General features: G+C 37.6%; 1 protein-coding gene across 1 annotated transcript; it reads left to right on the top strand.

Annotated features, from left to right (window-relative positions):
* Positions 1-1,716: 1,716 nt before the first annotated feature.
* LOC114458581 (uncharacterized) lies at positions 1,717-10,431 on the top strand. The gene is made up of 6 exons (XM_028440992.1): positions 1,717-2,323; positions 2,828-2,884; positions 3,143-3,238; positions 4,241-4,483; positions 9,558-9,673; positions 10,347-10,431. Exons 1-6 carry the CDS (start codon positions 1,742-1,744, stop codon positions 10,429-10,431), a joined length of 1,179 nt encoding a protein of 392 aa, XP_028296793.1. The 5' UTR covers positions 1,717-1,741.
* The last annotated feature ends 7,954 nt before the right edge of the window (positions 10,432-18,385 follow it).

Genomic DNA, 18,385 nt, shown 5'->3' with positions numbered 1-18,385 from the left:
TTTGAGGCAAAACACAGTTTTTTTAAGAAGGTTGTGCGCCATACACACTGCTTTAAAAACATACTTTTGTCCCTGGCAGTGAAACATCAGTTCATGATGGCATATCATTTGGAGTCAGCCACAACTGGAGAGTCTGGCCTCACTGTCTCAACTGTGTCAACTGTCTCTGTAGACATTTTGCATCAGGATGTGCAGAGAGTTCTGCATCTAAAATACCCTGATATCCCTCACATTCAGCTCACAAAGAATGCATCTGTTAATGGTGTTAACTACAGGGAAGGTATGATTGTTGTTCATGGCTCAATTGGTGGTCTGCCAGAGTTTGCAGAGGTTATCCAGATGATTGTAGTGGAAAACAGACTGAGCTTTATTGTGAAGGAACTTAGTGCTTGGTATAGGGAGCATTTTAGGGCTTTTGAGTTATGTCCTACATCACAAGTCTGCCTCGTCCAACTTGGTGCCTTAGTAGACCAGTACCCCTTGGCAGACTACAGGATCGGAGGCCAACGAATGGTGACACTCAAAAGATTCATAAACATACAAGGTTTGATTATGGTAATTTGTATGTTGTTCATGTGTTTAATGGATTGATCAACTAATCAATTAGTTGGTCAATAAACATGGTAACAAGAGGGATGCCTCACATTTCTTAAGAGCATACATTATATATATATATATATATATATATATATATATATATATTCTCACAGCAATGGAAAACAGAGAATCTTCTTTAGGAATGATGTATCCAGTGCTCTGATACTTCTACTAACTTACCCTCATGTTGCCATCAATAATAAAAATGTTCATGTTATGGACAACACATTAGAAATGTAAACCACAAATGAATGTTTAAGTTGTTCCTGTTACACTATCGTGTTCAAAGAAAGAACTACCACACAAACTAAGTAAAGACAAACAAAACAACTGGTACAATTCAGTGTTTTGTTTTTCTAACAATTATAGTCATTAATTACAGGTAATTGACAAAGTTTTCAAGCCAAAAGTCAAAGGTGCTGATTTTCAGTTTAATTTAAAACACAATGCTGATGTACTTAATACTACTTTTAGTCTAATCTCATACATAATGCTTCTCTCAGCCGCAGACACCAGACTATTAAGCAAAGGTTATTGGATAAGTGACTGTAAGCATTTTTTTATGCTGATTGGCTGAGCGATCAATCAGGGTATCTCTAGTAGGTATACAATACTTCATTAATGACAGTACACAATTTTAAGTTATTGTGTTTTTGTTTTGTCTCAATATGTAGATTGAAGAATGGCACATCCAAAATTGAGAGTCATTGTAGAGGACAATGACTACAGAAGACTTGATCTCCCTTCAGGAATGCCAGAAACTTTGACAGAGTTACACAACACAATCCGCAAAGCATTTGGAGTTGAACAAGATTTTAACATTCAGTTTATGGATCCTGACTTCAACAAAGATTTTATGAACCTTACCACAGTACAAGACCTTCAGGACAGGGGGACTATCAAGCTGGTGTACATGCAAAATGTTGTGGGTGTGAGTCCAGTTTCTTCACTGAGGAGTACCCCCAGCACTTCTTCGTCATCTGAAACACTAGTAAGCAGCCAAAGCTCTCCTTGTGCGTCCTCAATCCATGCATCATCAACAGACTCTGACAGCACCATCATCCTGAAACATTCAGACAGTGAACTAAGAGAACGTGCACGGCCACGGAACTTCCCTATTCCTCGCTTTTCTTACAATGTTGAAATGCAACTTCAGCAGGGAAATGAGAGCTTCAGAGACACTGGAAATCAACTGAAGATTGCTCCTGGACTTAAGTCTGAAATCTTAGAGAAACTAGCAGAGGAGATCTTCCTGTATACAGCATATCCACAAAACTATCAAATCGATGATGTAGCAGGGGCACTCATCAAGAAATTTCCTTGTCTGAAGGAACAGTCAGCAACTGGTTACTATTCATGGATGATTAGCTTAAAGTATAAAATGGCCAATTACAGGACAAAGATGAGAATAATTGGCTGCCCCGAAGTGACTGTAAATGCCTTAAAAAACAAATCCAGTGATGAATGCCTTCCAGCAAAAAATGTAAAGAAGCCTAAAAAGGCTGAAGTCAACTTCTTTCCTTCACACCCTGCTGGCGAAACAGATGAAAGCCTTGAAAAGGTTCGACTAGAGCTGCTGGTTGATATCAGACAACGAAACACTGCATCACGTGTCAGAGAGAAGATGTCAAAAACTTTCTCCTACAGAAGAAAAGAAGTGGTGCAGGAAAAGCCAACTGCTGGAGAGGTCAAAACCAGGTGGCCTGCTCTTTTCCACATCAGTGAGGTAGGCATTTACTGCACATCACTTAATTTGTGTCTACTTTAGAGCAGAACCTCCTAAATTAACATCTTATTTACTATACCCTGCCCCTTGATGCAAAGAAAAATACTTACATTTTGGGAAAGTCTTTCTCTTTCTTTCACTGTATCATGTTTATGTAGCATACGTGAGCTTGATCAGAACCCCTGCCTGCTTTGGCTGATTTGATTTAGATTGCTTACCCTACCCTTAGTTTATCGGACAATGTTTGAAAACACTGAACACAAACATTCATGCTATCAAAAATTGGCTTGTTTAATGAGGAAGTCAATATAAGAATGGATTTTACAATATTACAATAGCTGAAATATATTATCACACTGATAACTGAAGACAACATTGCTGTTTGTCCTATCTTCATTTTTTGTTTTACAGTTAAATGCTGAATTCCAGAGAATAACAACATTACCTCTCGAAACAACATTTATGGCCCAGTTGGATAAGCACCAGCTGAAATCTGTTTTTCAGAAAAAGGGAGCTCAGGTTGGCCAGAAACTTGCCCAACATCTGGAAGTCTTGCAAGAGGTAAATATGTGAACACAATTTTGGAATATCAATAGTCTTATACACTAAAGGATGAAAGGGAGGTGACGTGGCCCTTCATCTTTGAAACTTGAGAATCTGAAAAAAGGGGGCGTCCCTAATACATTTTTCAAGTCACATGTATTTATTTTTTTAAGCCAACATGGGTTGTGAATATGTAACGTGTACACTGTACATTATCTGGAGGTATAGATGCATCAAGAAGAATTTTAATAATTTCAGCCTAATCTTTTCATTCAGGAGACAAGTGACATCAATCTGAGAAGAGAAGCAGTCCTCAAGGGACTTTGCATATACCTTGGAGAAGATGATGCTCATCTGATAAAGGAGTATATGGTGAGGTATTGTTTTTGCATTTGCCTGTCATGTCTGTCTTGTGTCCTCACATGTCTTTTAGCTATTATTATATTATATTATAGCTATAATATAATATATATTATATAATATTATATTATTATATATAACTATTATCTCAACTACATTAAACGTCAACAGCACGACAGTGGCAGCTGTAGCTAAAGGCACAGAGCTGAACAACAGAATTTAATCTCTGAGGGACCAGTGCCAGATGATGTGTGTTCAACAAACTTAAAGCAGCAACTGCGCAGTAAATAAAGATTAGACCGCATACTTGGCTATACCTGTTTGCTAAAAGTAAACCAAGGAAATTGATTTTATTTAATTTAAAAAAAATGGCTCATCCCATTGAACTTTAGTGTTATCATTATTCGTAGTAGTAAGTATATACACCTATGTTAGGTTGGAAGCATGTGTATGTGAAAATCCTTACTTTTGACCATTTCCTATGCTTCAAGTTTTTTTTTTTGAAGGTTCGTCATAACCTTACAATGACATTAAAGAAAATATTTCAGTCTGTTTTACAGAATTACACTGTTTCAGGGCAGTGTAGTAAACATGCAGTTTCTGTTCAGCTGTTTCGCTCTTTCTACTACATTTTTGCCAAGTTTAGTTACCGATCTTGCTCACTGGTGTGAAGTCAGCCTAACGCAGTATTTGTATAAGGGGAGGCGGCTTCACTGGCAGTAATAACGGCATGTATGTGCCAAAGCCTCAGTCAGATAATAGCGCCATCTTTTGGGCAAGATACTATACCACAACTAAATAGCAGTGTATAGGAAACAAATAAATCTATTTATATTATGCTTTGTGTGGGTCACTGACAATAAAGGTAAAAGCACAACCTAATATAGGTAACATAAGGCCAACTGCGCAATAGTTAAATCAAAGAGAAACTTTTCCTGACAAATGTAAAGCCTTTTATTTATGCCCAGTCATAATAAATGTTTTCTTTTGTTTACTTTTTCTCAAAATATACAGGACATCGAAGGAGATGACATCCTGAAAGACATAAAGAAATCTCCTATGGGCATTTATGTCATCAACAAGGAGGGAGGACGGCCGAGACATTTTGATGACATTGGCATTCACGTTGAGGGAGAAATTCTTCTAGACAACATTGGATCTGAAGCTCAAGCCTGCGCAATGATGCTTGGAGTCATTTATGCTCTAAACATGACTTACCCAAAAGAGCTAAGATACTACTACGAGTTCATCCAGAAGGTACTGATGCAGATGGAAAGGGGAAAGCTGTCACCCAGAGTTCTTGGACTACGGAACAAAATGATTGCTGGAGGACTGTAGGAGTGCTAAAGCCACACTCTACATGTAATGCACAGTACATGTTTTTTGGGTCGGGGGGTCAAGAGAACATTCACTCTGAAGTCAAATGCATCGCTAAATGTTGGATGTTAAAAATAAATATTCCTGGACTGTTATTCGGATGTGAGAGGACAGGATCCTCTTATAATGTTCAATGTTAACAACAAATATTGCAGGACTGTCTTTTAATTTGGTTGTGAAATAACACATGTTGAGGTCCAATACATCTAAATGTTGAACATGATGTTAAACACAAATATGCCCATGAGAACATTTGCAAACTAGTCCTAGCATCTGTTTAAAAAGTTTGGTGTTGACCCCCATTAAGGGAACGTTCACTTATACATATCCAGAATATGTTTCAGTTTAAAAACAACTAAATCAGTAAGAGCATGTTCATTTCAGAGGAACAGATCAAAGAAAACCCTTTCTGTTGGACGGCCACACACCCGGATTGTTAATTTTGTTATTAAAGATGCATTATGTCCTGTATTGAAGGATTGCAAACAGCTCAAAAGAGACCGGAAGAAAAGAACAAAGGAGCCTGTTCTTTTATTACACTGAAGAAACTAAGTAGAAGCTTGTTGTCGTTCATTTATATTTGAGTGAGACTATACAGTCTGGTCAATTTAGAATTTCTTTTGTCTCTTTTTTTTGTGTTAATCCAGCTTTTTTTTAAATTTTATTTATACTTAGTTATGCTTACTTATTGCTCTTTTTGTGGCATTTTTGGGTCATGACAGAATCACAATATAGTGTCTACTGTCCTCCATTGTGGTCTAAGTTCATGTTTGGTATGAAAACTGATACTTTCTTTTTTATATGTTCAAAAGGTTATGTGCTGCATTGTATGTTCATGCAGTGAGCATTTAATTCAGTGTGCCTGCAATGGCTGGTTAATGTGGAAATGTTGATGCATATACATTTCATGTAATAAATACAAAATAATTGATTACATTTGGCTTGCTTTATTGAATCAAAGTAAAGACAATATTCTTAACATTTTTAAGTAGATTGAATTAAATTTTATTATGTTTAAATTAAATAATTTAATTGACCTGAATCTACAAAAACAAATTATTAAAAGTAGTTAAGGGAACATAATTTATTTTAGTTCACTGAACATAATTTTAGTTGGACATTTGAGTTGGAAAAGCTTAAACTAATTGAGCTAAAACTACATATTTAATTTATCTGAAATACATTAAAAACATTGAGTTGAATGAATTTAAAAAATACATCTGGATTTAGACAAATTTGTTTCGTGCAACTGCTAAAATTAATAAAATTAAGTTCATTCAACTGAACATTTTTTTCAGTGTATGTTGGCATTGGTGGATAAAGTTTTTTTTTTTTTTTACATTGCTAAACCAATAATGTGATGATAAATGGTAAATGGACTTGGTTTATATAGTTCATTATCCCTACACTGAAGTAGTCCGTAGGCGCTTTACATATCAGCTCATTCACACTCACATTCACACACCAATGGGACTGAGAGTCATATTTGCCTCCAGTGTTTCCCTATGGAGACAGAAAGGACTTTGGCCCACGTTTACATGGGACCTTTATTTCCCCTTTCATTCAGAATAAAAGTTAATTCCTCTTAAAAACTGAAAGTTATTACTATTTTATTACTTAACGTAATGCTAAAAAATCACTAAAATTACATTTTATACACGTTTTCCAAAGCCATGTGTTGTAGTTTGTATAGCATAGACATGTTATATGTTTTTTTTTTTTTTACTAACACACATACACACGTTTGTTTGGAAACGCACAACGCGTTGCTGTAGCAACAAGCCACGCTAGCGAGAGTTCGTCGCCAGTCAAAATGGTCGGCACTTAAACTACAACACCGGCCATGTAGGTACACAATATAGCAGAATGATACAGCGTCCACACACACATACTCATCATGACGAAAACACATTTCAGACAATAAAGCAAGGAATCACACTAAATATATTTACCTCCATATGTCATTCCGGGTTATCAATTCCAAGTGTCGGCGTGCTGGTGTCCCGTTCGAAGTCCCATTCAGTGTTCCATTTGGCGTCCGGAAAGACAATGTTTCTCCCCCGCCAGACGGAGGAGTCCTCCCCGGTCGTGAAAAGCTAGGAGGAGAACACGACCCAGACCTCGACCGAGACCTCGATCTGGAACGAGTCCGAGTCCTAGGCCTAGAACACTTCTTTGTTGTCTTGTGGCCCATATTTCCCTCCATGGTATCCATGCTTTTAAAATGCGAATGCAATTCCGACGATACGCGGGCTGTATTTTTTCACATTTGGCGCTTGTAATCTCAAGAGCCAATCACTGCCACCGATGTAGAACACACGGCCAATCACATTTAAACTTTGGACCGTTAAAGACCTGCAATGCATTGTGGGTCTTCCAGGTTGAAGTCACGCTTATCTACTGGGATAATGTATAGGTGACGCTCTCCATAGCAACCCACCATAGACTGTTAATGCTGTTTCTGTGAAACACCGAGAAAACGAAATGGATCAACGGAGGAAAAGAACCTGGGGGCTTCTGTTTTGCGACCACTGTGAAGAATACGTCTCCAAGTCAACGTTTTATCGTCATCGAGAAATGGTAAGATGATCAAACTTAGTGCACTTCGTATATGTTGTAATTAAAATCAGCTTTATTGGCCAGGTATGTTTAACACACAAGGGATTTGACTTTGGTTGACTGTGCTTTCACTGTACAGTTTAAACATTAATAACAGTCAACTAAAAATGAACAAGTCATTTAAAGACTAATATGTACAAGAAAAATTAAGATAATTTAATAGGATGATAGTAGATGATAATTTTAATAATGACTGTATGTGCATGAGTAAACTTTATTTGCGTGCTCATGACTAAATACTTTCTTTGTATTGTGACCTCTAGAATATGTGTGTGTGCGTGTGTGCGCGTGCGTGCGTGCGTGCGTGCGTGCGTGCGTGCGTGCGTGTGTGTGTGTGTGTGTGTGTGTGTGTGTGCAAAGATGACAGTAAAATACAAAAAAATAAAATAAACAAAAAAAACAGACCAAAATAATCAAAATCACTCCAAAAACACAGATGATGACAACAAAAAATAGAAACGATTAAGAAAAGCCATTAAGAAAAATTTTATTTAAAAAAAAAAAAAAATAATAATAATGTTGCCATTTATTTTGAAATGTGAGACTAATTACAATCATAAATGTATACTTATGTTAAAATGTAACACTTTTGAAACATTGATTTAAGACATTTTATTGACAATAAAGGGCTTATTTTTAGATTCATTAATTTAATGCCTTTTAAGACTTTTTATGGATTCGCGGGATTCACCCTGAAGATTATACATGTGTTTTCAACAGTTATTTTTGAAAAACTAAATTTGATTGGTTGAATTCTAAAAAAAAAAAAAAAAAAAAAAAGTGGGTCGTGATTTGATGACAGTGGTAAAAAGTGGGTCCCAGGGTGAGACCAGTTGAGAACCCGTTTTTACAATTTAGGTGTTTAGAAAACACTCTTAATCCAGAATGATTTACGAATAGGGTAAGAATGCTAATCACAAGGAAATTCATGAAATGCACACAAGGAATTAGACTTTGGTAGACTGTGCTCTCTCTGTACAATGTAAACAATAATATTAACAGTACAGTCAACTAAAAATAAACAAGTCATTTAAAGACTAATATGTACAAGAAAAAACAAGATTATATATATATATATATATACAATATTGCAGTGGTGAGTAGTGTGAAAGGATGATGAAGTGAACATGAGGTAGTTATCTTTTCCAGTATTTATATTAAAGAGTGTGTAAAGATGATAATTTAAATTAAATAATATGTGTGTGTACATTCAATAATGACTGTATGTGCATGAGTAAACTGTATTTGCGTGCCAATGACTAAATATTATTTTCTTTGTATTGTGACCTCTAGAATATGAGCAGACCTTTTGCAAAACGATTTGTTGAGTCGTCATCAGAGGATGAACAACAGCATCAGCAACAGGTAACTGAAGGATTGTGTATGTCGGGGTTGGAGTCAATTAAAATTTTCAGTTACAATTACGTCTTCAATCATCCATATTCAATTACAATTCAATTATGATTACATTGACCAACATTTATTTGAATTACAATTAAATTACGATTATTTTTTCCCCCCTGAAAGTCAATTACAAGTACGCTCTCAATTATTAAATGCCTTAACCATGTCTTAAATGAACTGTAAAATACACTGAAACAATCGTCCGTCATCTAATTTGTTTCTCATCTTGTTAGGCTTAAATCAAGGCTGTCGCCCTTTATTTATTAATATTTTAAATAACAAATTATCCTCATAACAGCCAATCCATGTAAAAAAAAAAAAAAAGGAAAAATAACTGCCCTTTACGAGGTACGGCAGACCATGATTCATGCTGAAAAACTGTAATACCTTCTACCTGTATGGGTGTGAAGATTCACAAGGTATCATTCACCATGGTAACCGAGGAATGGACACCTATAGAATGCAACAACCAACCCTGATTAACATGTTGGGATTAACCCACCTTTTGGGAAGTAGAGCAGACAAGGATGCCAGTTGAACAATTGCAGCCCAGGCCGGGCCAGGTCATGCATGTGTGAAACCATAGGGGGCCATTGTGAGGCTTGAGTAAGTGTTAAATTCCTTGTTAAGGAGACCTTTTTGGTCACACATGTATTTTGTAGTCAGGGACAAGGCTGGCCTAGAACAGTGAGTGTTATCTGATATGTGTAAGACAAAGTTTTTATTGCATTTTCATGCAAAGTCAATTATCTAAACTCAATTACAATTCAATTACAACAGCAACACATTTTTTCAAGTATAATTTCAGTTATGTTTACGCCATAATTGTAATTATTTATCAGTTACGCAATTACAATTATAATTGACCCCAACCCTGGTGTGTGTGGTCCTAATTTCTAAGTCATATTTTTCTTGATATTTTCTCCTCCAGAAAATGAGAAGATTTCAACGGATTGAAGAATCCTCAGAAGATGAGCAGCAGCCACAGCAGCACAAGGAAACTGAGGTGATGAACAACTACACTGACACAGAAATGCTGGAAAAAAGGTCCAGGCACATGTACTTGATATTAATACCCCACAATCCAGTTATTAATAAAGTTTGTTTTTTGTGCTCCAGATGACCAGAAGCCTCCATTCTAGCTCAACTGAAATATCTTCTCACGATGAGCAGGTAAATAAACTGAAAGTTAGTTGTTGGTTGCTAAACTTAAGAAATAGATTTGTTTTGCTAATCATCTATAAAAAACACACCAGAAGAAGCATGTGTAATGAGCATTATTGTAGAGAAGCTACTTATTCCCTGGTTTCATAGAATTTTTAAGATTGTTTTGAGTGACAATGACCTTTACTAAATAGTTAGAATGTGAAACATTCCACAATCCAGTTATTAATCCAGTTATTGTCTTAATGATTTGTGCTCTAGGTGACCAGAAGCCCCCCTTGTAGCTCCACTGAAAACTCCTCAGAAGATGAGCAGGTATGAAATGAATTGTTAAATATGCATTAACACTGTTCATCAGTCATTTGAATGATAACAGCCAATCCATAAGAGTGTTGCAAATCTTTGACTGTATCTTAATAGATTACCTCTGTTTGTCTTGCTGTCGAAGGTGCAGATGTAACTACAGCAAATCCTGGTTACCTATCCCTGTTGAAAAAATCCCCTTTCATTTTCATTTTGCTGATCATAATGTTTTCTGTGTGTCTTCTCATTTTAGTTTTCTGAGGACCAAGAAGTTTGGAGTGAAAATGAAGACAGAGAAAATCCTGAGGAAACTGGTGGTTGTGAACCACATGCCATAATCACATTCTTGCTTTTGCTACTGGCAAAGTGGAAGTCATTCTTTACAGTCTCTGACAGGGCATTTGAGTCAATTTTAAACATGTTCAGAATTCTGTTTAATGTACTGAGTAGTACATTTATTTTCACGCCGGCTTTGCAAAATATTGCAGCACATTTCCCTGCAACTTTCTACATGTTGAAGAAGGCTATATCTGTAAATGGAAATGATTTTACAACATTGGTTGTATGTCCAAAGTGCCATTCTGTATATACCTTAGATGAAGCTGTAATGTTAAAACATGATGCAAGTGGGAAGGTCATCCAGAAAAAGGCAACAAAATGTTGCCATGTATCATTTCCCAGACATCCACAAAAAAGATTTCGTAAGAAATGTGACACTGTGCTAATGAAATCTGTTATCGGGAAAGATGAAAAAGAGTTTCTTTACCCCAAAATAAAATTCTGTTATCGTAGTTTGATCAAATCTATTAGTGATCTGTTAAAGAGGCCTGGCTTTAAAGAGTCCTGTGAAAAGTGGAGGCAGCGTAATGTTAAGGAGGGAATATATGCTGACATTTTTGATGGGCAGGTCTGGAAGAATTTTCAGGTTTATGAAGGCAAGCCATTTTTACAAGAGGTTGGGAATCTTGGTTTTATGCTCAACGTTGACTGGTTCCAGCCTTATAAATATATCAACGACTCTGTTGGTGTAATGTACTTAGCATTGATGAGCCTTCCAAGGGAAGAAAGGACAATATTATAGTTGTTGGTGTTATACCTGGTCCCCATGAGCCAAAGGAGCACATCAATGGGTTTTTGGAACCTTTGGTCAGTGATTTAAAACATCTTTGGGCGGGGTTAGATATTGATGGGCAATTTGTCCGTGGAGCGTTGTTGTCCTTAGCGAGTGACATTCCAGCTGCAAGGAAAACTGGAGGTTTTCTCGGCCATATGGCAAATATGTGTTCAATCAATCAATCAATCAATCTTTATTTGTATAGCGCCAAATCATAACCAATGGTATCTCAAGGCACTTTACAGTAGAGCAGTCTTAAGGACGGACTCTTCATTTTATGGATACACACATATGCATATATACGTATATACACATACATATGTATCCCACACCCAACATGAATTCATCATGGCGGCAAGGAAAACCTTCTGTTAAGCAGCAGGAACCTTGTGTGGATCCCATTCCTATGATGAACAGCCATCCACGTTATGCTGTGTTGGGTGTGTGCAGAGGAAAGGGTGGAGACAGAGTTGTTGAGACTCTGTAACTCCACACTGAGGATCCCACGGACCTGCAAGACAAAAGCCAGAAGGAGAACAGGAGCAAACACACAAGGGAAGAAGCAGACATAGAGGGAGTGTTTGAAAGAGGAATGGGACCCTCTCCGGTCCCTCTCTAACCTAAATGACCTCTCTCTTAACGCCCTCTCCAACCTCTCTCCAACCGAGCATGCCAGACCCCCCCCCCCCCCCGGCAGTCTATGCCTATTGCATCTTAATTATGAGCTATGAGCTGGTTCCTAACTAAAAGCTTTATCAAAGAGGAATGTTTTGAGCCTAACCTTAAAGGTAGAGAGGGTGTCTGCCCCCCGAACCGTGGTTGGTAGATGGTTCCAGAGAAGTGGGGCCTGATAACTGAAAGCTCTTCCTCCTATACTACTTTTAGAGACAAATGGAACAACGAGTAGTCCAGCATTTTGAGAGCGTAGTGTTCTGGGGGGATTGTATGGCACTACAAGCTCCTTGAGATAGACTGGTGCCTGTCCATTTAGGGCTTTATAAGTGAGAAGAAGAATCTTGAATTCTATTCTATATTTTATGGGAAGCCAATGCAGAGAGGCTAATACAGGAGTAATGTGATCTCTTCTCCTAGTTTTAGTCAGTACACGTGCTGCAGCATTTTGAACCAGCTGAAGTGTCTTAAGCGACTTGCTCGGGCAGCCTGCTAAAAGAGAATTACAATAATCCAGTCTAGAGGTAACAAAAGCATGGACTAGTTTTTCGGCGTCGCCCTGAGACAGGATAGATCTGATTTTAGCAATGTTACGGAGATGAAAGAAGGCAGTTCTTGAAGTTTGTTTTATGTGAGAGTTGAAGGATAAGTCCTGATCAAATAGAACCCCAAGGTTTCTAACAGTTGTGCTTCGTGCCAGAGTAATGCCATCTAGGGCAGTTAGGCTAGCATAGGTTTCTCTAAGGTGTTGTGGGCCCAGTACAATGACCTCAGTCTTGTCTGAGTTGAGAAGAAGAAAATTTTGGTCCATCCAGGCCCTAATGTCCTTTAGACAGGCCTCAAGTTTAGATAGCTGATTTGTCTCACCTGGCTTCATTGATACATACAGTTGGGTATCATCAGCATAGCAGTGGAAGTTAACAGAGTATTTTCTCATAACATTACCAAGGGGGATCATATAGATACAGAAGAGGATTGGACCTAGCACAGAGCCCTGAGGAACCCCGTAGCTTACTTTAGTGTACACAGAAGACTTATTATTCACGTGTACAAACTGGTACCTATCAGATAGGTAGGACTTAAACCAGTTTAGGGCAGTCCCTGTGATTCCAAGTAATTTCTCTAATTTCTCTAGTAGAATATAGTGATCTATAGTGTCAAAAGCTGCACTAAGATCTAATAAAACCAGCACTGAGAGTCGTCCTTCATCTGAAGCCCAGAGTAGATCATTAGTTACTTTAACTAAAGCAGTCTCTGTGCTGTGTTGAGCTCTAAAACCTGACTGGAAGTCCTCGAACAGGCTGTTGTTTTGAAGAAATTCACAGAGCTGAGCCGCCACAACTTTCTCAAGAATCTTTGAAATAAAAGGAAGATTAGATATAGGCCTGTAGTTTGCTAAAGTGCTGGAATCAAGAGTAGGTTTTTTGAGAAGGGGTTTGATTACAGCTACTTTAAAGGACTGTGGCACGTAGCCTATTGATAGGGATATATTTATTGTCTCCAACAAAGATGGGCAGACTAGGGGAATAACTTCTTTAAACAGCTTAGTTGGGATCGGATCTGAAAGGCAGGTCGATGGTTTGGAGGATGAAATAATAGATTTAAGTTCCTGAAGTCCTATATGTGTGAAACAGTTTAGGTTAGGCCTATTTACATTTAATGGTACAGCAGGCCCAGGTGAAGGCCGGGAGTGGCTAATTTTATCTCTAATCTTATGAATTTTATGGTTAAAAAATGTCATAAAGTCCTCACAGCTGAGGGCTAGAGGAATCATGGGCTCAATAGAGCTCTGACTTTGTGTTAGCCTGGCTACAGTGCTGAAAAGGTACCTCGGATTATTTTTATTTTCTTCAATTAGTGAGGAGTAGTATGTAGATGGACTATGTCGTAAGGCTGTCATGTATTTACTATGGCTTTCTTGCCAAAGTATTCGTGACTCCTCTGTTTTATTGGAGCGCCACATTCTCTCTAATTTACGGGTTGTTTGTTTGAGTGTGTGAGTTTCAGAGCTAAACCACGGAGCTTTCCTCTGACGTTTAATAGTTTTTTCCCTCAATGGGGCAATTGAGTCCAAGGTGGATTTTAGTAGACTAGCAGAGCTATCGACAAGCAGATCCAGTTGAGAGGGGTTATAATTAATATCATAGTTATTTATTGGATGGTGCACTGAGTTTAAGGCAGCAGGAATGGCCTCTTTAAATTTAGCCACAGCACTATTGGACAGATTTCTACTCCTAACTATTTTATTGCACAGTGCGAGATCCTCTAGGATAATGTTAAAATATATTAAAAAGTGATCTGATAGCAGAGGATTTTCAGGGTAGACTTTTAGTTCATTAATATCAAGGCCATATGTTAGAACAAGATCAAGAGTATGATTTAAACGATGAGTAGCTTCATTAATAGTTTGAAAAAAGCCAACTGAGTCTATTAGGGACATAAAGGCTGAGCTCAGGCTATCACTATCTTTGTCCACATGGATATTAAAATCTCCTACTATCAGTATTTTATCTGAACTGAGGACTAAGTTTGATATAAACTCAGAGAATTCTGATAGAAATTCAGAATAAGGGCCTGGAGGATGGTAAATTATCACAAATAAGACTGGCTGGCAGGTTTTTGATTTGGTATGAGATAAATTTAGAACCAGGCTTTCAAAGGAAGTGTAATTGGCCTTTGGTTTAGGATAGATTAGGAGAGAGGAATGATAAATAGCTGCTACACCACCTCCACGGCCTATGTCTCGTGGCATATGAGTATTTAAATGACTGGGAGGAGTGGCTTCATTTAAACTAACATATTCATCTTGATACAGCCATGTTTCAGTTAAACAGAATAAATCAAAGTTATTTTCTGAGATAAGGTCATTTACTAGTCGAGATTTGGATCTCAGTGATCTAATATTTAATAGAGCACATCTAATGCTTTTATGTTTTGGTGTTTCTAGATTTGAGATTTTAATTTTTTTCAGATTTTTATAATTGATAGCTCTTTTATTTGATTTTATGTTAAAATCATTGTGAAATATGGGTCGGGGGACTTACTGGATGTGTTGCAGTAAGTGTTGCAGTAAGTGCCTAAAAAACTTTCCAAGGACTGAAGACAATAAGGTTGATTACTCTGGGTTTGATGATACATGGCCTGTTAGAAGTAACACGGACCACTGTAGATATGCCAGAGATGCTAAGAGGGCAAAAAAACAAAGCGAGCAAAAGCAAGATTGAGGGTAAATATGGAGCCAGATACAGCTGTTTACAAGAATTACCATATTTTGATGTTGTTCGAATGCATGTTATTGATCCAATGCATAACTTGCTGGAGGGCACAGCTAAAAGAGTGATGCAAGTTTGGAAAGAAAGAGGTTCAATCTCCAAGGAAGGATTTGCCACAATACAGGAAAGGGTAAACTTGTTGAAACTTCCAAGTAACATTGACTCTGGTATACCGGCAAAGATTGAGGCAGCTTTTGATGGTTTCACTGCAGCACAGTGGAAACTCTGGGTTTGTGTCTATTCCACCTTTGCCCTTAAAGGAGTCATAGGAGAAGAGGACTACTCTTTGTGGAGAGTTTTTGTTGCAGCAACACAATTACTATGCTCCAGAGTTATTAATGATGTGCAGATTGAGGATGCCCATAGATGTCTCCAAATGTTTTGTAGATCCTTTGAAAACCGATATGGTAAACAGTGGTGCACGATGAATATGCATTTACATCTACATTTGAAGTCCTGTGTTAAAGACTTTGGACCTGTTCATGGCTTCTGGTGCTTCTCATTTGAACGTGCCAATGGTACATTGGGAGATTACCACACTAATAACCAAGACACTGAAGTGATTATGATGCGAAAATGGTTAGCTGAATGGCAGGTGGCAGGCAAACAGTTAATGTGCCCAGGTATTTTGGATATATTTGATACAGAAGTCCAAACATTATTCCGTGAGACCCCCACTGCCACAGCTATCCAGGCAGAGAAGTTACATGTCCTACATGATCTCTCTCATGATCATATTTTCCACAGAAACTTTGAGCTTGATGATACTCTAGAAACTTTTCTTCCACCTGTTAAACAAAGCACAATGTCAATTTCAGACAATTTGGATCTGCTTTCAATGTTTAAGGTGATGTATCAGACTGAGAGAATTGAGAGAGTGTCTCTAAACTACATGTACAGCAACAGATATAGTTTAGCTGGTGATGTATTTTCAACATGTCGCTATAGGTCAGGATCATCATCATTTGTGAGTGCAAAATGGTTGAGTGTTGATAGAGTCACAGGAGATCCCATGATCCACCCTAATGCACCATTGCGCCCGGGGGAGATATCAAATATATGGAAAGTGTTTGTGTTTTTGTGGATGGATGAATGTTTGACAAAGGTTGAACATGCAGTAGCAAAAGTGAAATGGTTCAAAGAGCATGGGGATGTGTGGCATTTTGGGCAAAAAAGCAACTGCACAGTCTGGGAAACTAATGAAGTACCATGGTCACATGCATCTTTCCTTCCACTGAAAAGAATTGCCAGCCAGTGATGCATGCTGTACTTTCAAAGTCGCCTTTTCTACTGCAAGGCAAGAAACTGTTAATGTGTTGGTAACACTGCCTTTAGCAAGATGTATTTAACCGACATGTCATTGTTGTTCAGCAGAAGGGCCCCCAACGACCTTTACATACTGTACATATATATAAATTGCTTTTGTGTCTGTTATTTTTTTGTTGTTTCTGTAATGCATCTTAAATGTACTGTGTTTTAAACGTTCAAATAAAAATTGAAACAAAATGAAAGACTCCCTTTTTACTATCTGACAGCCAGTCATTCACAACTGTATTAGCCCAACATTACGGGTGAAAAGGCTCGTTTTTTTGTTGTGTTTAAGAAGGGTCCAAAAATAAGTTGCATAAAGTGATGCATAGAAAGTGTAAATATGGATTATTATTCATAGTTTATTTTTTAACATACTATAATCAAATGTCCAATAGCTCTTATTTAACCATAATAAAATATATTCAGGTCAACTTTCTCAAAGCCTATTTTTTGGAACAAACTGTTTCAGAACATCTGATTTCAACTTAATCTAAAACAATAACATAAAGGTTTTACACAATCAGGATTTTTGGGCCGATCACGATCAGTGAGTTTTAAAAAAACTATATCCGATCCAATCCCAGACGCAAGCAATATGTCTCATTATATAACTTGTTGCTCATTTACTGTATGTACTTGTGTATTACAGAGTATCAAAAAAAATTTTCTCAAGCATTTTTGCCAATGTTTCACAATTTTTGCAAAGCCCCAAACTGACAGAGATAAGGGTAAAACATCAAAAAGCTCTATAGGCCAGACATGAGGCAGTAAAACATTCATAACTCAGAACTCCATAACATTTTAAGGCACACTAATGCAAGTTAAGGGTAGTAATATAGCCCATCAGAAAACGTGTCATTGACTGAAGACATGCAAAACTAGGGGAGACTAATGCATTGGGAACGTGTGTACAGGATCAACAGGAAAAACTGGTTAATTTTGAATATACTGAGCACAATATGCATGAAGTGGACTATGAACAAAATGACCCGGACAATAATTTATTTTCATCTATTAATAATTAATGTGAATATTTCTCAGATGAGCAATTTATGCAGACTTTCAATTGTAATGAAGCCTTATCTATTGTGTACTTCAACTGTAGAAGTTGAAATGCAGACTTCAATAACATTAAGGATTATTTACAGCATTTCACACAACCATTTAACATTATTGCTTTAACAGAAACATGGATTAATAAACTGAAATAACTGAAAATTCCAGGGGCCACAATGGGGGACAGTTGCTTATCTGTCATTGTGTTCTTTGGCAAGGCACTTCACCTACATTGCCTAGTATGAATGTAGTGTGTGAGTGAGTGTTGGTGGTGGTGGGAGGGGCCGATGGCGCACTATGGCTGCCTCATTTCCGTCAGTCTGCTCCATGGTAGCTGTGGCTACAATTGTAGCTTACCACCACTAAGTGTGGAGTGAAATACTAATGCCTTAATTCTGTTAAGTGCTTTGAGTGTCTATGATAAAGTGCTATATAAAATCCTATGTTATTATTATTATTATTATTATTATTAACAGAACACAAACATGACAAAATCTAAATATTGTTAGTATATTAATACAATACACTGTCTTCATGAAGTATATTGGGTCCGTATTTGACCAGATATGGGGCATATCAAAAAACTCCGGATATGCATCAGAAAAGTCCGTATTCTCGACAGAATCAAAAACCGGATATTCTCGATTCTTGATCTTTTTGCGCAGTGCAGGCTCCACACCTTTGGACCCAGCTTCCAGTCTTATGCTGCTTTTACACCAAACGCGGTTTCTGCGGCACAAGCGAACAGATTACATGCAAAGTCAATGGTTTAGACGCGCTGGGAGGCAAATTATTCACCGGTGGGGCGGCGCGAACTGTTTCGCGCGTTGAACGCGAATGCTGCGGCAAGCGCGCTCCCGATTTTCG

This window comes from Gouania willdenowi, unplaced genomic scaffold, assembly GCF_900634775.1.
Source record: "Gouania willdenowi unplaced genomic scaffold, fGouWil2.1 scaffold_135_arrow_ctg1, whole genome shotgun sequence".
Taxonomy (NCBI): domain Eukaryota; kingdom Metazoa; phylum Chordata; class Actinopteri; order Blenniiformes; family Gobiesocidae; genus Gouania; species Gouania willdenowi.
Note: the sequence above shows the minus strand (reverse complement) of the source record. Positions and strands in the feature narration are given on the sequence as shown.

Coding starts and splice junctions, on each gene's coding strand:
- LOC114458581 (XM_028440992.1), top strand. CDS start 1,742: ATGCAACTTCAGCAGGGAAATGAGAGCTTCAGAGACACTGGAAATCAA. Junction 2,885..3,142: donor ATCTGGAAGTCTTGCAAGAG/GTAAATATGTGA, acceptor CTTTTCATTCAG/GAGACAAGTGACATCAATCT. Junction 9,674..10,346: donor ACAGAAATGCTGGAAAAAAG/GTCCAGGCACAT, acceptor TTCTCATTTTAG/TTTTCTGAGGACCAAGAAGT.